Source organism: Aphis gossypii, chromosome 2 (assembly GCF_020184175.1).
Source record: "Aphis gossypii isolate Hap1 chromosome 2, ASM2018417v2, whole genome shotgun sequence".
Lineage (NCBI taxonomy): Eukaryota > Metazoa > Arthropoda > Insecta > Hemiptera > Aphididae > Aphis > Aphis gossypii.
Window position 1 is genome coordinate 59,591,129 of NC_065531.1, and position 21,983 is coordinate 59,613,111.

General features: G+C 24.8%; 1 protein-coding gene across 4 annotated transcripts in view; it reads right to left on the reverse strand.

Annotated features, from left to right (window-relative positions):
* Nucleotides 1-5,479: 5,479 nt before the first annotated feature.
* Nucleotides 5,480-21,983, reverse strand: part of LOC114122743 (prolyl endopeptidase FAP) — a 218,834-nt gene continuing 202,330 nt past the window's right edge. For all 4 annotated transcript variants that reach the window (XM_050199603.1, XM_027985497.2, XM_027985496.2 and 1 more), the window contains 14 exons: nucleotides 17,363-17,415; nucleotides 17,043-17,263; nucleotides 16,646-16,803; nucleotides 16,113-16,219; nucleotides 15,831-15,954; nucleotides 15,128-15,357; nucleotides 13,389-13,550; nucleotides 13,012-13,157; nucleotides 11,323-11,450; nucleotides 11,158-11,255; nucleotides 10,766-10,960; nucleotides 10,519-10,676; nucleotides 9,969-10,180; nucleotides 5,480-9,313 (listed from right to left, as the gene is read on the reverse strand). In XM_050199603.1, the coding sequence (XP_050055560.1) occupies nucleotides 9,170-9,313; nucleotides 9,969-10,180; nucleotides 10,519-10,676; nucleotides 10,766-10,960; nucleotides 11,158-11,255; nucleotides 11,323-11,450; nucleotides 13,012-13,157; nucleotides 13,389-13,550; nucleotides 15,128-15,357; nucleotides 15,831-15,954; nucleotides 16,113-16,219; nucleotides 16,646-16,803; nucleotides 17,043-17,263; nucleotides 17,363-17,415 (2,136 nt within the window). In that variant the 3' untranslated portion in view covers nucleotides 5,480-9,169. The remainder of the gene's footprint in view (nucleotides 9,314-9,968; nucleotides 10,181-10,518; nucleotides 10,677-10,765; nucleotides 10,961-11,157; nucleotides 11,256-11,322; nucleotides 11,451-13,011; nucleotides 13,158-13,388; nucleotides 13,551-15,127; nucleotides 15,358-15,830; nucleotides 15,955-16,112; nucleotides 16,220-16,645; nucleotides 16,804-17,042; nucleotides 17,264-17,362; nucleotides 17,416-21,983) is intronic.

The following is a 21,983-nucleotide window of genomic DNA, read 5'->3' on the forward strand; positions in this document are numbered from 1 at the left end:
TATCAAATACTTAATAATATTTAAATAATATACAACTAAAATAGATTCATTTAAAACAAACCATACTATTAATAAAATAGGCAGGTACTATGTAAGGCTAAAATCGCGTCGGTAGGTACACTTTTCAAAGCTGTATTATTGTAATTATTAAGTATGAATATACTAGCTCATTTCTTTCTCGCTACATATTTTTTCGAAGCTCACATTACATTATCTCATTACATATATTTTAATATAATCTTCATACTTCGTGCACCCAATTTTTATTCTATTAAAAAACTTACTCAATTACTATGTGCACTCAAAAGTTATACACAGCATCAACATTTTCTAAGTTTTTTTAAAATTTATTTTATTTTTACAAATTATTACAATATGGCACTTCTGAAGTTAAATATATTAAATGTATATACGTTTTTTAAAATTAAGCTCAACACTTTTATAACAAATAGTATACTAGTATACATACAATATTATTTATAACTAAAATGATTACTTCATACTTAATTTTCAGATTTAAAGAGCTGCGGTTCAATCATGGTTATCATTGATAACTTATTAATTTCTGTAACCTAATAACATAAATATGTACCCAGTTAACTACTGAAGAATCAATTAAATACTAAAAATGAGTTTCTTAAATAAAAATATAAATAAAAATAAATTCCCTCCCAATATCACATTAAATTACCGTATTATAAGTACTAAACTAGATATTTATAAGTCAAATTCACTTCAATAAAAACATGTTAAAAAAAAAAAATACAAAATTGTATTATACATCCAATGGATAATTTGATTTGAAAAGAAATAAACATGTTACAAATAAGTTTTTTTTTAATTTTATTACATGTCTACTCATCTGATTTTAAATTTCATTATTCCGTATGCTATTTTAAGTGTTTTTTATTATATTTTACGATAAATATAGTGTAAATATAAAAAAGTGACAAAAAACTATTTTTTTTTTAAATTAAATGCATTATGCATTTTAACGATGTAGATTGTGATATTTTGAATAACATATATTTTTGTAGTATACCTACTAATTTTTAAATTGTATTCAAAACAATCTGTATAATTAAGTTTACTTCATTAATTGTGTATCAAGTGTGTTTTATTATATCAGTATTATAAAATAAAAATTAAATGCTTGTATTGAGAGCATTATTTAGAAAATTTAGTATTAATATAATAATACGTTATAAAAAATATTTAAAGCCAATATATTATTATTTAATCAACATTATTTTGCATAGTTTAGTTCTCAAGTGATAATTATATTACCTATACATATACAGTAATAAATCTTAGTTTGTGATAATTTTATTTCTGTGTTACGTACAGTACTAAAATTAAATAAGCTATACCTAAAAATAGATTTTAGATACTTTATAAAGATCGCAGACATGTACAAATATGAATGGCTTAGCCAACAACAAAACATCCTATAACTTTTAACGTGTGTTTTTGACGTACAAATATAGTGTGCAACTCGTGGTGACGTGAAATCAAACTTTGATAACATAATGACAATATGTTTATAGCGTGGTAGTTACATTATTAAGACCGTTTAGCAAATGGCTGATGTTGTTCGATTCGATTTTCTCTTCTTGTTTCCAAGACGACGGAGAAACAAAATCATGTTTCATCAGTTTGTACCCAACGGAGAGAATGACATCACGTGTAAAATAAAACCATCAAAAACGTCTTGATACTTAATATTTCAAATTCAAATAAATCGAAATAATATAAGTTTAATTGTTAAAAAAAAAAAAAAAAAACCAAGGCATCTTGTTGATCGGTCGGATGATAATTTATAATATCTTGACGTCAAATCATAGATTCTATAAAATATACATTCATGCATAGTTATTTATTTCTGTACAACAAAATATATCCTACTTCTCACGCTTTGTTTAAAATAATTTGATTATTTCGAAATACCACATTTGAAACATTTTAAAAATACACTGTTCTTTTTTAAAATTGTATTTATGTTATGCTATAACATGAGCATATCAACATTATAATTTATTATTACCCAATGCAAAGTTTTATGATTTAAAAACGTAAAAATAATATATTACTTCTTTACTTCTTTCAATAATAGAAAACGCTAATACGTATTTTGATAACTATTAAAATTTATTTTGCTAGATTTAATATAAGTAGTATATAGCCATAATGTAAAAACTTGTATCCATCATATAAGTATTTATGTAACAATATTATTTCATATTTTTTTAGATTTTTATAATAATTGATTAAATGTTAAATGTTTATTTAACTTTCTTCTTATAATTGTATCATTTTGGAAATGTAAAAATGCTTCAATATTATACCAAAAAGTAGTTTCTGGGTAGTAATTAGGATATAGTTTATCATTTGAAGATTCAAACTTCCAGCATAATTAAATAATCGGGGGGGGGGGAGAAATAAAATAAATAATAGGTATATTTGACAACAGTTTTTGAGAAAAACAATTTATAAGTGTGTATATTACTATAATAGAAAAAACTTAAAAATATATTCATTATTTTTGTTCTGTTGTGTTTTCTTAATGTTTTTTTTTTTTTATAATTTGAAATTCAACAAAATCACCAGTTCTAAAATTATTTTTGTTTTTAGATATGTAGAGAATGTGGACCTTGTATAACTTACATTTAAAAATGCAATAAAAATTCATCATGCATGTGTAATAATATTTTTTTAAGTTAATGTATTTGAGTAAAAAATTTTAATTTCAAAATTGCTTTGTAATTTTAAAAATACTTACCATGATACTTAAAATGTTTCACTGTGGATTGAATCATCATTTTTTTACTCTATATTATTTTTAATATGTTTTAAGCTATATATTAGCATTTTAGATTCTGAAGTGATCAATGAATGTACTTTTTGTATTAACTATTTTATAATAATGGGTCTATGAATGTGTGCTGATATATACCATTTTTAATGGACAACATACTTCAGCCTTTAAATTATAACATGTATTTCATAAAAAAACTGTACGTACCTATTTTTATTGTTGGGTGATCATTAATAAAAATGTTCAATTATTTTTAAATCTAACAAGAAAAAAACTAACTATAAATTAGAGTAAAACAATAATTCTTAAGTAAAATTAATTTTTAAAATGAATAATGTTATTTTGGTTTTACACATAATCGTAGTTACAAAAAATTAGCACCAATTGTTTATGTCATTATTTTTATACAAACATATATATTTAACAATTGAAATTAGGGTTTTGGCGAAATACAATGTTAATTATTTTGTTATAAAAAACAAAAAATATCATTTTTGGAGACATGGGAATTTTAGGTACATCAGTATTTTTTTTTACTTTATGCAATACAATTTTCAAATTAATATGAAAACAAATTTTAAACTGTTACCATACATTGTTATACGATACCATGATTTTGACAAAAATATTAAAAAATCAATAGAATGTATATTGAAAATAATAGTATTATTAATGCAATGGTTTTAGAAAAAAATATTTCAGTCTATTGTATCACTAAAATCATCTTAAAATATAGGTACTTAGTATAATACTCTAAGAGATCATATTTTATGCACAGAATATTTTTCGTATACAATGATTTAAAATGAGTTTCCCTTAATGTTTCCATATTTGTATTAAAGAATTATTTGATGAGAATAAAGTTGTTTTATAAAAACTGGCTTTTGAAGTTTTAATATTAAGTTTAATATTCATTAAATAGATAACAATTGTGTTGCAATAAAAATTTAATTTAATTGTTAATAATATTACTCAAACTAAATTAATCTTTTTAAATAGGTAATTGTGTGGGTTTATTATTTTCCTTGGTGGTTAACAGTTTTCATTCAATACATATTATAATATACAAATATCCATTTAAAATCTATTTTACTATAAAATTGAAAAAAAAAACAGCAATAATAACTATACATAAAAATTGAAAAACGAGTTTTATTGAACATTACAATTATTGAAATTATATATTCAGCCATTAGTTATAGATGTAACTTTTTTTTAATGCTTTTTTAAATATAACTATCATTATACATGAAAATCGATTCTGAATGAAAATGGTATATCAGCTTGTTATATCACTAAGTATATTTGATATTATAGTTTTTGATTTAACTAATTAATTAAAAAATCACTAAATGTTGATTGATTTTACAATAAGTAAACAGTAGGTTGAATTTAAATTTATTAAAAACATTGCATTTGAAAATACCTTAGTGTGTAAAGAACATAGTTATATAGGTACATAAAGATGCCAAGTATAATAATGCTTTTGAATTATTATCAATATTTATAATAATACAACTAAAACATAATTTTAAATTTCTCAAAAAGAGTCAAAATGCCATGTTTTTTAGCTAGAAAAAAAGTGTATAATAGACAATTCTAAAAGAAAAAAATCAAATTATAATTAATTAATATTTAATATTAATTAATAATTAATAATTAATTAATTAATTGTAATTTTAAAATATGACAAGTTATTTATTTTTGAATTAAAAAAAAAATAATCGAAAATTGCAAAAAAGATATATAATTATTTTAAGACTGAATATTTCAATGTCGTAAGCATTTTAAGTTTAGATAAATCTTATTTTTTTTTATCACTATAATCTAAAAACAGAAAAAGAATTATATATTAATTAATATTGAAATCATAAGTATATAAAAAATAATGAATTTCTAAGTACAAAATAATATATAAGAAATTTTATTTTATATTTTCAAGCGTTTTAATTATCAAACAATTCTTTATCGATATATATATTTAAAAATAGTTAAAGTTTCAAGTATATTATATAATTTCATGTTATTTTTAAAAATAGTTTTCTGTTTTTTTTTTTTTTTATTATTAATTTGATTATTTCTCTTTTGGTTTTAAAATATTGTGAATTTGTATTTTTACTTCCCAATCATAATGACTAGATTCAATTTTCTATTAAAGAGCACCTTTGAAATTGAAAATTTAAAACAAGTATTAATTTTTCAACTACTCATACTGTATACTGGTATAACAAATAAATAAAAAACACTTATAACTGTTATAAAGAAAATATTCATCGTGCCAATAAGAATCTTAAATATGGACCATGTTCATTGCCAATTTGCGAAAATGCTAATATTTTCAAATCGATATTAATTTTGAATATTGTTTGATATAATTTGATCTTATAATTGTAGGAAATATGAATATATTTTGATCAAAACTAAATATAATCCAACAATAAACGAATGGATAGTATATTATTATTTGTTTTGTTTTTCAGAATATTATGATAAAACATTACACCAGAACGCACATACATTTAACACAGTAGTAGATTTATAATATTTTCATTAAGTACACAAATTTTATATTATATTAACATCAATTAATCACACTCGCAACACCGTATACTTAACAATATGTTTACATTCTTGTAAACGTATTATTTATTAGAAACACACAATATGCAAATTACTTTTTTAATTCCGTATATTATATAGTATATAAATAATTATAACATAGTACAACCATATAAATTAATATTATTAATGCGGTAATTAATGTACATTATACATTCAAAGCATACATATGAAACGTTTAGGTTAAAAATATTACATTTAACATTTCAAATTTCATATTTAAAAGTAGGTAATATATAGCTAAACACATATAACACAGTAAAACACATCTACATGACGTATTGTATTATTTGTATTGTGTATTTAACATAAGCATACGCTTATGAACTGAGGGCGATATTTGTAAGACGTTGACATTAAATTTAATACAAATTGTTGTTTCACTAAAAAAAAAATTATAAATGCATATATTTATATATATTTATATTTATAAATTGTATACATAACAATACAATAACAAAATGTTTTAACGAAATCATTTTAAAACAACTAAGTATCTACTACAAAAAAGCGTTTAACACTTGTATCGTCACTGAGCCAAGTGTTGGTGAATAAAATATAGGAAACTTATATTATAATAGCATATCGTTAGGTACTTCGCAATCGAAAAATTACTTATTTGATATGTTTTAAAAATTTTAAAAACAAAAACTGAAGCCAACCTAGAATAGTTTATTATATTAGAGGAACTTTAACCTAAGAATAATATAATATATAATTATAACAGTAAAAATTAAAAACGTTATTTTGTTATTTTAATATTATTTATATAATATTATGTATTTGGGAATCCACTGACTATTTAGTCCGCGGTAATAATATTATTATATTATAAGATGTTTAGAGCTATCCGTGCGATCTAATCTAAATAATAGTCGAGACATAAACCATCAGTTTATGCTGTACGCGCTGGACGGATTTTGGAACCTCGGGCTCAATGCATGCAATTTTAAAATAATAATAAACACAAAAACTACGAAAACAAAACGTATATATATATTAAAACACAGCCAAATTATTCGTATTAAACAAAACTAAGAGATCAAATCTAAACTGAATCGTCATCAATGTTGGGAGATTAGGATCAATAACATTATACTAATATAATCATGACAATTTTATCTCTATTTAATAAAATATACTATATAAGAAATCATAATATTCTGAAAATTAATATGGAGTTAAGAGTAAGTTAAGTTTATTATTATTATGTTAGATTAAAATTAAACAATATTATTGACTTTGTATTACATTATACACTTTTCGAGTGGAGATTAAGTAATTGAGAAACGAAGACAATTAATTATGGTAATAGTAGTTTGGTATTAAATACAAGTTGTGGGAATAAGACAAGAAAATATTAAGTTTTTGAAAAGCAATATACCGTTTTAAAATATTATGCTTATCAATTATTTAAGATTGGAATGTATATGAGACTACTTTTAGGCATGTATTTAAATAAAATTGTGTTAATACTTTATTAGTGAATTTAATACGAAACTGAAGGCTTAATGGAAATATTAATCAGTCTGCAGTCACCTCTTTGGTATAACTCTTAACGTAAAATGGCGATAAAAAAAAAAAAAAAATATTCATTACAAAATTAACATAAAACAATATTCATCACAAGCAACAATATACCTAAAACATTTGAGATATATAAAAATAAAATTTTACACAAAAAAGATCCGAAAATTGGGATACATAATAATTTTCTTAATCGATTATTTCACATTATTCGTTTTCCTTACAATATAATATTTTTTATGGACTATCTTATTGTTTTCGTAAAACAATAGTTTAACGTTAAATATCGAGTTAAGTTTTAATATTATTAATATAACATATATCCATATAAAAACAATACATTTTTAATATTGATTACATTTGTATGATTAGTTTGAATTTTTTTCCAAAATAACAAAATTTACATGCTGATGGAACTTAGTATTAAATGAATACATCTATACAGTATTTTTATTATATTCAAAATTGTTTGAAATTGTATTAAATATAATCTGAACTATTTGAATGCACAAAATTCACAAAGAAAACGTACAGATACTTACCTATCTTTAGTTGCTAAAGGAATGTTTAAATAATATAATAACAATGGTTATTTTTTTTTTTTTTTGTATAACCAAATAACAACAGACAAACTCGTGCCAAGCACTAAGATAAAACATAATATCATCAAACAATTATTAATGTATATTTCAATCGCTTAAACTCGTTAAACTCAATATTGAATAATACCGGCAAAACAGATTTAAATAACGTCTTAAATATTTAAGAGGTATACATTTTTTTTTTTTTTTTGTTTGGGTAATTTAAAATATCTTAATGCTTCAAAGTCCTTTAAAATATAATTATAATATATTTTAATCCTTAGACAGTGTGTATCATCAATAGTTTATTTTCCAATATGATTTCATATTTGCAAGAAAAATAATACAAGTAATGTGATTATTTGTATTATTTTAAATATATATATATATATTATGAACTATTAGTTAAAAAGTATTCACTATTAATTAACTGTTAACTTTTTTTCAAAATAAACGAATAAATATTCAGGCAGTTAATAATTCATATGATTTTTTTTAGTTTAAATTAAAATGCATTTATTTTATTATTGTTTCACTGCTATGACGTTAGGTCATAGGACGTTATATATTGGTTTATCACAGTTACTTGAGCCAAATAATGTATACGATATCCTACACAACAATAAACAAAAAATCGAATATATTATAGAACAAATAATAATATTTTCATGTTATTTTCAACTGAATTGTTAAATAATTAGTAAATTTATGTCTGAATTACATAAAGTGATAAAATTATAAATTTAAATGTTACAAAAACTGTCTACTGTGATTAATTCTGATTGGAAAGTAAAATGCTCATTTGAATGAAAAATTTACAATGCAATATGTGTAAAATTTAACCACTGTTAGTCAATAAATCCTGTATAAATAGTTTTACGATGATTAACACTGATCGGTATAGTAGTTGATAAATACATTGCATTGATACATTAAGCTTTGAATGATAATGTGATAAAAAAAAAATAAAAAATATTTTACATCGGTGTTATTTTTTTAATATTCCACTTGTTTGCAAATTACACAGATTGTCTTCATTTTGTAATCACATTTTCGGACTACAATACGATTAGTTTGATTTTATTATGAAATGGATCACCCTGTGAATATGTTTTTATAATTGGAAAACATTCTGAAGACGTTGACGGACTTTTATTGGTCTCAATAGAGTGGTTTATCTAAGCATTTTGTTTTTGGTTTTAACAGGGGGGAAGATAGTTACATGAAATAATTTATTTTTAAAGCTTCTATATAGTAAAATACTAACATTTAAATTAATGATTGCCACGATTGTAAATACACAGCTGATAACACAACGTCCAAGTAAATTCACACGTATAATATAGGTACAAATAAGCGATTGAATATACTTTTAAAAATAATAGATTTTGAAGCTATTGGATGTAAAGTTATCTCAGTAAGTACATATGATAATTATTATAAATAACGTACTTTATCAACATTATAACAAATGTTCTTAAAAAAAATGTTATCAACAATATTTAAGTTTTTTTTTTCTTTGTGAGTTTAAGAAATAATGTATAAATATAAGTAACTCTTTAGGAATATAAATTGCTATATTCCAGTCATAAACACATCACTAGATCAAACTGGTTTCTATTTTGTATTATTGTGTAAAAGCAAAAAAGTTTAAGCTCTCATCCCAGTCATCAAAATCCAATGGACCGAAACACTCGTCCCAGAAATGTTCCATAGCATGCAATAAATGTTTGGTCGATCCATCGAAGGTGTGTCCTTCATCTGGATATGTCTGAAAAATAAAACAAGTTTATCTTTAGAATGTTGTTTGATAATATAAATACTATAAAATATTTATTTTTTCAATTACTTCAAGTTTTAAATAAATTATTTACACATTTTATGATATTTGTATTTGGAGAATATCATAATATGTAATATGTATTTTTACAAATTCCGTAAAAACAAATTAAACATACTCTATAGTTTATAAAATTAATAGAAATGATAACTATTCTTAATGTAATTACATTTTAGTATAAGTACAGAAAATATAATCCTTCTGGTTTCTACTATAAAAAAGTAATAAAAGTAATAAACGTAGTTTATAGAAAGTTTTTGTAGCACATCGTTCAATTTAATCAGTATAAATTAATCATAATTGTAAAGAACATTTTTTTTAAATATAATAAACCTTACTCATTTAATTTAATTGTACGTTAATTTTTAATAATTTAAATAAAATCAAATGTGTTTTTCATACTAAACTACAAACTTTTTTAAAACCAATTCTTCTTTAATTACCGAAAAAATTGACGTTATATTTTAGAGACAATATCTTACTTATGTATTTGTGCTTTTTAGTTGAACTTTTCTTGCCTTTAAATTTATAACTCAAACTTATTTAACTTTATAATAATAATTAATAACAATGAAAGAAGACTTACTTGGTGTCTGAATAATATTCCCTTTTCTGTTAATGCCCTAATCAGCATCATACTATGCTGATAATGGACCGTTTCATCTGCACTGCCATGGATTAACATTAACAGTTTTTTATCCAATGTAATTGCCTTTTTGCTTAAATCTGAGTCTTCGTATCCACGGTAATTGTCTGTCACATTTGGGGTGCCCATCAACTTTTCAGTCCAAGCTGAATCTGAAAAAAAAAACATCAGTTTCTAAATTACTAGTTAATTGGTTAACGGTAAAAGTATTTTATTTTATTTTTTTGGATTTCTGTAGGTATTAATTATTTTTAAATGATTTAAATATAACTAATTAGTGAACAATTTTTGATGTAAGTTGGTTTGAAAATCATAAGAACAGTAAAATGTTTTTTTTTCTTTCTTTAGGGTACCTACAGAAAAAAATGATTCTATAAAATTATAAAAAATTTCCTAAAAATATTCAACTATTTACTTTTGTAATATATTCGTTTAATTAACTACGTATTTTATTAATGTTAGATTATTATTTAAATATTATGATTATTACCAAAATGCGCCCAATTTGTAATTGGTGATGTCGCAATTCCGCATCGAAACACTTCTGGTCGTTTGGCCAATATCATTCCAGTGGCATATCCACCGTATCCTTTGCCCCAAATTCCAATACGGTCTTTGTCTATAAATTTCAGTGTATCTTTGAGATACCTGTAAATAAAATATTATTAAAGTATGTTAATACCATGTTTACAAAACTATAGACAAAAGAATAAATTTAATTTTTTTGTAATAATTACAATAAAACTGTAAGCTGATCTTGAATGTCCGTGATTCCCATTTTGTAGTAAATGGAAGTTCTGGACCTGTCTCCCTGACCTAGTGTACCACGACCGTCAATTATGGCGATGATAATATTCTTGTTGCTGCACAAATACGTAGCCCAATCCACAGACCACTCTTCAGTCACTGACTGAGTGCCAGGCTTGCCTTTTCTGTTATCAATAATATATTTTATCACGAAAATCACGTTAATAGTATAATACTATAAACTATTTTATTTACTTAAAACACGTGTGACCAAACACCATTCAGATACTATAGGTTATTTACTATAATATTACCACTACTATATTATTATTATAATAATACGGTGAAAAAACTAATAACAAAATTATAAAAACTGTCTTACATGTATAAAATAAACGGAAATGCGGTTTCGTCGTATTCTTTAAATGCAGGGGGCAGCATTAATTTAGTTTGAGCGATGAATCCATTCTCAACCTCCACCTGTGGAAATCGTTTTAATTTTACAAAAAATTTATCCCTTTAGTACTATATGCCATTAGTATTCTACCTGCATTATTTGTATGTTGGGTTTTGCCATTGTAGAATATTTAGTTGCCAGTGCTGTATAATTGTTTAAAATCATTACTTTATGATTTATCTGCAGGTTCATTAATATAACTTTGGGAACTAATGGACCTATAATAATAAGTACTTTATAAAATCACCTTTTAATAAAAATCACTAAACTACTTTAAAATTATGTTTATTTGTTTTCTTCATAAAATATTTAAATATGATTAGTTTTTTTTATAGATTATAATTGAATCTCCAAAACCAGTTTGTAGGTTCATTGTTTTTTTAAAAAAAAACTAGAACTAAATGTTCCAAATTTAATACAATATATTATAATGTATAAGTGAAATACAATTAACAATATTATTGGTGTTTAATAGAAATCTTTTGTTAATTTAAGTGTTAAAAAAATTAAGTTCCTATATTTCAGATTGCATTATAGAACTAAATAAATAATAAGCAAAAAGTTATTTCACATACATTATATAAAATAACACATGATAGAAAAATATTATTGATTATTAGTCCAGTCATATATAATATATATTACATTGTGTATAAAAAGAAAATAGTTAATTATTTAAATACTATTATCATCATAATATTCTGATTTCATTACACGTAATTATAATCTTATAAAACATGTCATTTAGAGCCAACACGTTCTAACTAAAGAAAAATATACCAAGAATTAAAAAATTAAACTATATATGTAAATTATTTATTCAACTATTTTGGCCCTTGTTGGAAATTGTTTACTATAGGTATTGTTTTATTTTATGTTAAGTTCAGCTTAGGAATTTATGACTGAAAATATTTTAAATAGAAGTAGTCAGTAGAACAACTTTGTTAATTTATGCATATAAATAAATGGCATAAAAAAGGTAATCATTATGAAAGAACATAATATTATTGATTTAATTTAAAAATTGCTCTTATAGTTGGTAGGTAATATATTTGAATTACTAGATTTAAAAATGTTATGCTATTTCACTTTTTTTAATTTGATCAAATAAACCTAATAGTTATTTATATTATAATTTATGTTGATTAACGTATGCAATAACATTTACATTTTTTAACGATGTTAGAGAAAAAAATGTTTTTTTACACTATTAATTCAAATAAATATGCATGTTACTATACTTTAATATATATCATAATAATATATTCATACAATAATATATATGCACAACCAATTTAAATATAAAATAATATAATATTAATATAACGGTTATGATGAACACGGCACTGACGTATTATATAGAATAATGGTGTCATCGTTTGGTATGATAGGCGATAATTATAATACATAAATATTATTATTAATAGTCCAGTTCCTAAATTGTATTAATTTTATAAATATTGGTATTGATATTAGTATGTTGGTATTTCATAAAATAATTATTTGCTTATATTAAACTGCCTAATTATTAAATTTATTAAGCATGTCATAATATAATATAAATGTATGATGTATTATATTATAATAACTAAACAATCTTAATTTTTATTAAATTAAATAAGTTACATAATACTATTTTCACACAAAAGAAAACATTTCTTTTATCGTGTATGACTCGCCGTCCAAAATGTTTTGTCATAGTGTTTCGAATTATAAACAGAGAGGGCCTTTATACATTAATTAATTCCATTTAATACTTACTGCAATTTAACAACTTACCTAAACATTCCAAAACGTAGTACTTAGAATTCGGGTAACGACAAAAATGAGATCGGACATACAGACATGAATTTGTCCTTACTGGCCACGAATCTTGTGGTAGTTTCGATGATTCTAATCCCTTAAGACTTAACCGGAACGAGTCGCTGCGAAAAAATAAATAATGTAACTCCATTTGTTGAATAATCCATAAATTACTACAGTAAGAGGTAGTAGCACATTTAACGAGTTAGACGATATCTATAGAATTAAAAAAAAAAAAAACTTAATAAAACCTAATGGAATTTAAAAATGTTGGTTTTTCGTTTAATATGATAAATAAAATAATAATAACTGCCAGATTATACCAATATACACTCACTGAGCTTTTGTTTTACCTGATATCTGAACTCATAGGATTGTTCATTTTGGAAGCATTTTTTTGAGGTCCACTTGGAGGACATGTCAAACATTCCCAGCCTGCTGTGCTGTTAACGTTATCGGGTACTTTGTATAAATGCCTCTGCGACGGTTTTCCCTCTGGTATTGCTTCAAAGTATCTATAAATTATAGTTGGCGTTAATACAGTGTAAAATAATTCACCGATGTAACTGCAATAAAGCGAATAATTGAACGATTTGAACAGACGAAATGTGGTTTCATACAATTGAACATAAACCCTCACGTATTTATCGAATATCCCAAAAAATACATTTATGTATATTTTATATAGGTACAATTTGTATATGAAAAACCTTATGGGGGATTTTTATATTTTTTATAGATTAGTATATTCTATCATACTTATGTATTGGTTTTGCGTGTCACATGTTCACTCTAGAATGTAAAAACGTCATTATGTGCTATAGTGAATTGTTCAATATACGATCAGTCACACCGCGTTTATCTGTCAAAAAGCTTCACTTAAAAATAGAAAGTCATCACCCTCGCCTTGGTTTTGTATATACTGTATATAATACAACTAAATTAAGTACGACCAAAAAATATAGCCAGAGGTTATTGGAGTACCAACCGTTATTCTGTGCCGTCGGACTAATATAATATAAAATCTATACCACTACCTTCAACTAAGTTACTGTTGCTGTTACTTCCAAAATTTGAGGTCCAGATTTAAATGAAAAAGAGGTACCTACATATAACAATTGCCGTCTATTGACATCGTACATCACTTCTTAAGTAGGGAACGGTTGATACGCTGAGTGTGAGGAATGGCGAGCAAGGCCGACTGCTGACTTAAGGTTTTCCGGCACACATCGTGGTATATAATAATGGCCAATTCATGCTTGTTGAGAGTGTGTGACACGAATAGAATTATGGCAGTGGAGAAAACTCCATAACGATCATAACAACATTCAGCGAACACCCACACTCACAGGCCACAGCACGTACATCATACCCAAATATCACCTTATATGCTTTATATATATGTATATTCTATGTGTTTTGCGTTTTAATATTTTATCAATATACGTTTATGTATTTATTATTTATTATATATGTATTAATAATCGTATACTTTATCTAATAATGGCAACCCTAATATCAAGTGTTAATATTACTCACCCAATTCGATAGAAACATAATTTCTCTATAGGGAATACGTCAAACGGTAGCTGCCGGTGAAGAAGGGACGTTACACTGACTATAATAAGATGTTTCTACAAGGACATATTGTTCGACTTGTTTAATAAAACGATCCGTTCCGTTAAGATAGCATACTCAATGAAAGTGTACTTAGTTCCTCGAAAACGTTGATGTTGAGAAGGAGAATTATACGTGGACATATTGCATGGTTTTATTGGCTTTATTCAACGTTTAATAAAAAAGTTTCAAATTAAAATATTATTATGTCTGATTATTTAAAATAATATATTTACACTCTACGCATGCAAAGTATAAATTTATTTTTGGTTTCAAAAATAACCAACCTTCCTCCCTAAATTAGCTTTTAACAACAAAAATATTATAAATCATTTTAGATTATCATGTCTCATAATGTTTTCGTCATACACATGTTTATCTATTTCGCTCTACTATTAAATCATAACAACATTATTGTTACACGAAATTATCATCAACCTGTTTGATATCACACGCACTTAACATTATTACTCACATAAGTCGGTTCGTCTGGTCCCACTGGACGATTCGAACGACGGAAAAACTCCCACTCGTTAGAGGAAGTACAATTTTTGTGAATATGTCTACAAGGCAGATGTGTGGATATGTGCCACGTGGACCATCAAGTACAGGTAATATTGCCAAGTAACTGGTGCCCTCTTCATTGAAAACGACTTCGGTGTTTTCCAACCACCCCTTTCCATCAGCGATTTTCTCAACGTAAGACTAAAATGATACATCATAATTTAGTTAGTTTATTCCAAGTATAAAAAAATATTTATTTGAAATAAATACACAGCTTAAAATCGTATTATTTTTTTTAAAAAAATCACCACTCTGCAATATTTCGTTATTTGAATACACAGAATTGTGAAATGCACTTGTTTGACAAATAATTCTTCTCTCAACCAATTTTATCAGCCAACATTATTGACAGATAGAAACGGTTACATAGGAAATTAAACAGATACTATGTAAAAATAAAAATATAATCACTTATACATCTGCATACAATATATGCTCTTTAAACCAATTTGCATGTTATAATAATTTGAAATATTCATCAGCATCATCATACAATATTATAATACATATATATGTATATATCAATCACATGTCAATAAGTACAACATTGGGATTAGACAATGATAAGTTTATAATACTACTGTCATAGATTTACATTAAAATTTTATACTCACGTCTTGACACTCCCAGTTTGGCTCGGAGCAAACAGATATCACCATTATTGTTTGTTTTCTATTCATCCAAACTACGCCTATACGTCTTTCATTTGCCCACTTGACATGCATTAAATAAGGTTCACTATAAAATAATGATAATAATAAAAAATAAACAATAATTTATAAAGTATAAGTCTACAAAAATGCATATTATAATATACCATACAATTATATAGGTAGTTAATAATTTAAGTTAATTTTTTGTCATTAACTTGTCACTTTTGAAAAAAATTATCTCACCTTTCCGTATGTAAGGCTTGTGGTTTTTGCAATAGCGTAACGTTTGATAAACTATCATTTTTCAGATCTCTCAACCACACAGTCACCGTTGGATTTGGCGTTCCTGCCTGGAATAAGCAATAACTTGTAAGCTTAAATTTAATTTAATTACAAATATAGTATAATTCTAATACTCATTTCATGTGTAATAAGAAATACGTTTAAGTGTACCGACAAAAATATAATATATATTGTGAAAAAATATGGAACAATTTAATATAAATATTCGTATAGTTGTAGTGTATGATCAATTTAAATACAACAATAGTGCTAATAAAAACTATTTATCTGAAAATGTAATATATTAATACTCGCTCGTATATAACTAATCGATTTTTACTTTTTCAAAAGCAAATTAACACCACAATAAAACGTATATTTTCACAATATTATCATACATAATATTTGAATATTGGTAATTTGTATAAATATTAAAAATATTAAAAATATTTAAACAGAAACGTTTGTTAAAATAATAATATAAAGATACCTACCTTGGGATATCGTACTGACTGATAATACGGGTACTGGAATCTAGTGTTGTATACTGGATATTTGTACTCGCCAACCAGTGAATCATTGAACGTAATGTACGCTAAATACCGTCCTGATGGTGAAAACCAAAACGCCTTATCGGATTTAAAAATTTCTTCTGAAATATAAAAAATTATCGTGACGCTGTAATTCATTGAAATAATTGTAATAATGTTTATAAGCATATATTTTAATGGGACTTTATAATACTGCACACCAATAATTTATTGATATTTCTTTAAAACGTATGCATTTTTGCATTTATCGACCATCAAACTATATCTTACACAATAAAATATATCATACAATCATAAATATAACATAACAGTATAAAAGTATCTTAAATTTCTCGTTTACCCTGATACAGCCAATCTGGTACACCATTGAACACTGTCGAAGAACCAGTGTTCGTGATCCTGAGAACTCTACTGTGCCGATTCCCGTGGATTTTGTAATACAAATCGTTTTTGTATACAAATACTAGTCCACTACCTGTTGGTGACCATTGCGCTTTTTGTATGTAAATCTGCTCACCATCATCCACTGTTTTAGAGACAGTCATAAGCGGAACGCCATTTCTGTGAAAGCGCAAAGAAAAACCCCTGTTATTAAGATGTAAAAAGAGGAGTTGATGGGTTGAAGGACACTGCGGGGAATCCGTTCATACTCCAACTTACTGGGTTGACACTTCAAAAACGTGATACTTGGCCTCCCGCGTATTCGTGTAAATCTAAAAACCAAAAATGTCGAGTGTGTAAAATGCCAAGTACTGAGCGTTTTTAATATTAACGCGTTGGTAGGTATTTACGTCAAGTGTGACGAATAATGATAGTTTCGAGAAAACTAAAGATTCAAATTATTATTCCAGTATTAATATTGCAATAACTTTATTACACTTTTTTTTCAGATAAAAAGAGCTTTAATTTTTTTTTTAAGTTTTTCTATCTTTATAATATATATAAGCCCAGTATAGTCAGAATTCATATTTTATCCCCCCTTTCAATCAGCTCTAAGCCGATTATTTTTGGATTCCTTTTCAAATATTTCTATATTGTAAAGAAATAGAAAATTTACTTGGCTTTAAATAGAGATGGATAATTTCATCATCTTTCCATCAATATCGTTTTGGGTTATAACAGAATTTAAAGTGTTGAACATTTGATGAAATAATAATACTTCACTTTATAGGTATCTACTATAACTACACCGTATTATTATAATCGCAGTACAACGTCGAATTTTCGTGGGTAGAAGATCATATAATAGTAAATATAAGCATCTGATTTAATTAAGTTTTTATTATCAAATTCCAGTGCAATAAACTGTATAGTTTCTTAGGCTACGCGTAGAAATATAACCTCAACTTTATACACTGAACTAACAAAGTGCACCTATTGAATATAATAAAATAAGCACAAAAAAAATATATCATTATTATTTTTGTTTATATATGTAAATGCATATTTCTACTAAAAGTAAAAATTAATACAAAAAAAAATATAAAATTTAAATTTAATATTTAAAGCATTATGAGAACATGGTAACTAATAATAATAATTTACAAAAATATTTAATAAATTTACTTATAAAATTAAAAGGATTCCAGAGAATCAAATTTTAAGTAAAATACATTAATGGAAAATAAACTATTAAAAATATGTATTTTTTGACTGGTTTAGGCTTAGTTAGTCTAAACGTAAAAAATATAATATTAAAATAACGTAATAAATAGGTATGATTATGGTTTTGTATCATGTTTTTATGAAAATACAAAACAAAATCTTCAACATTGTTTATATTTTCTCTTTATTAATTTGATGATAGATACCAACCGTAATGAATAATTATAGCAATGATTTTTAAGAATTTTACGAGATAATTAAAGTAGATTATCTGTTTTTTATTTTTAATTATTAACTTGTAAGTAATAAAAAAATACGAGTATGAATGAATGTTAACATTTGATTGAACTTAATTGAAATTAAAAAATCTAAAATTAAGAGTAATAAAAATGTTGAATAAATGATTTTTTTATTATTATTATGTATTAAGTCGTGATTTTGTTCCTAGTGTCCTTGGTAACGGTTGTCGCAAAGCTTAATCGCGTGGCAGACGTGTATCCAAAAGCGTCATAAAAATGTAAATTCATTCTTAAAAATATATTAAGCTAGTCCACTACACACATATATCATTCTTAATAATGCTAACGGGTCTCCATTATAAACGTTCGTGATGAAATGTACATTTTGTCATTTATGTACACTACACGATGATGGTGGCAAGGTGCAGTAATGAATTCTCCGAGGATCGTAGTAAAAGTTTATGTTCTATAAGTATTTTTTAAAAACAGAGGACCGGATAAAAATACGTCATGAAAACTGCAGGTAAAAAAAATACCAAATAAGAGGTTATTTTTCTCGTATATTGTACAAACATTGTGCGGTTATAATAATAAACTACTAGAAAGATTTTTGGTAGAATAATTTGGTTTGATATTGAAAATCTGTGCTGGTAATCCGGATAGGTATGTCAGATTTATAAGTTTTTTTTTTCTATAAGATAAATTATTCAACTTATATTTTATTTATTAGAGAGGGACCTGTTATATAATATTATGTGTAATATTTTAACGTTAACGTTTACTTTCATTAATTTTAATTAATATATACATGAAACGTATTGTAATATTGTTATAAACAAGTTTTTTTTCTTTAAAAAATAACTTAAACTGCTATTATATTTTAATAGTATTGTTATTTATACATTGTTGAATCAGATAATATAATTTTTCAATTCCTACATACAATCTATCAAATTTTAATGGAACAAGGTTTCCTATATTTCAAAAATTAAAATAATGCAATTAAACATAATGTCATACACTTAAATATAATTTTGCCGTTTTTGAAATGTAAATGTTTATTAAGTATTCATACAGACTGAATAAAACAAGTGAATGATAGCAAATAAAATTATTTTGAAATTACTAAATTATATTCAAATACTAATGATGCTCATTCTTTATATTAAAATTGTAATTATTGTTTATTCATAATTTTTTTTCGCTCAATTAAGTATTCCATACTAACAAGTAAGAATGTAAAAATTTGAAGTTTCAAAATACATACTGAGAATGGTAGATAAATATTCTGAAAAATGTTTTTCAAATTTTTTTTTAAAATTGTTCATTTATATTTTATATGAATACAGTCAAGTCATTCGGTGTTTGAAATTCAAAATTTACCAAGATTCTAAAAAATTAGTGAACAAAAAATAATTTCATGGACAACTTCAGTTTACTATCATAGTTTTATTTTATATCGACCTTTGTAACTCTTAAAACGATTTTACACGTGTTAGCTTTTGTATTTAAGATTAATTAAGGATTGTTATTCAATTACAATATAATAGTTCTTTTATTTATAGATTTGATTGTAATTTTTAAGTTGTTTTCATAAAGTTTAAAAGTTTTTTAAAAAAATAACTATTGTACAATTTTTAAGTATAAATAATCTTATTTTATTTTTTCAAATGTTCGAATTTTTGAAAATTTATCATATTATGTGATTAGTAAAATTTGATTCAGTTCCATTCATACAAGTCTTAAAATAACAAATACCAACTACTGTTATTTGAAATGAAAACCTTCTCTTCTTTTTAACGTTAAAATGAAAATACATTTATTACGTATTGGTTTTTTATATACTTTGAAGACACACTGACACATCAACGAAGTCATTATTTTTTTCGAAATAGGTACCTTAAACATTTTCAATTTAAAATTGGTACGTGTCTATTTATTAAAAAAAAAAAAGTTAATATCTCTGCACAAAAGACGAAAAAAATAATTGATGATATATTTTCAATTGATAACAATTGAAAAAAAAATGAATTGCGTATATGAATCTATAACAAAATATTCTGAAGATTGGTATCATAATAAATAGCGTATTTATAGTTATGGAGTCTATATTTTGCATATGTTGCATACATAAAACGAACGATCGCAGTAATAGAAATTGAATTTCTGACAAAAAATTGTAATTCAATATAATATACCCAGTTTACCCATAAAATAATGGCTGTAATACTTATATAATATACATGTGTGTGTGTAATATGTGTTTCGACTATATCGATGAAATTTTTCAGAATCAAAAAAATGTGAGTGGAGTCGCTAAATAACAATATGCGAATAAGTAATACATAATATTATTATGTTCAGTGAAGAGCAACGTGCGAATCACATGCTGTCCTTAAAAGCCGATACGAACGAAAAAAATCTACCAAAAATAAAACGGCATTATTGGTTTTTATATATAAAATAACATTATTAATACAATACCTATTTACGGTTAGGATATTAATCATTTTGTGAACATCAATTGAATTACGGTCGACGGAAAAATGTTCATGCGACCCGTCCTAATGTTACAGAAACAGAACCGAGTTTTTTTCGAATTTTTTATTCCACCTCGAAGTGTATAAGTTTGGTACTCAATGGATATATATCACCGTAATAACTAAATACCTACCATTCTGACGTCATTCGTTTCGTTTGGTTTTTTTTTTCCAAATATATTATCGAGTATTCGTTATTTCTTCATTTTCCTGGGCATTTGGTTGACGTGGGTACGGCTATAGAATAATGTACGTATACATTACTCTGAGTGTGTGGAGTAGTATTTACATATTAAAACATTTTTTCTTTTCGTCGTTTACGTCAAACGTCGACGGGCAAAAGAAAAACTGCAATACGCGCGTGAACGTGACGTTGACGAAAAACTTTTTATTCTGGCTTATGCAAATCAAACATTCATTTTAACTTTATCGTATTATGGCAAAGAATATTGTACGTCCATTTCTTGAGAGTACGCTACGGCCAAAGGGTTTTCGTTTTAATTATTGCTTTAATTTTATCGGTTAAGGTTTTTTTTTTTTTTTAATTATAACTTGGTTATCGTATTTTTTCAATAAAGCCGTTTGGTAAAATATTGTACTCGTGCACGAAAGTAGATTTTATATGGATTTCATTTGTAAATATAATAATATTCGGTACCTATATTATGGTATATACCGTATAAAGTATATAGTTAGGTACACACACGTTTTACGTACTAAAATAACAAAATACTTTGGTAAAATCTATAATAATATAGTTCCAGCTATAAGACTTTTTATTGGATATTAACCGAGCAAGACAATATAATACAATCCACTATACACACAAACATTTCTTATTGTAGTACTATACTAAAAAAAAAAAATCCAATTATAGAAAAATATTGAATTTTCTGA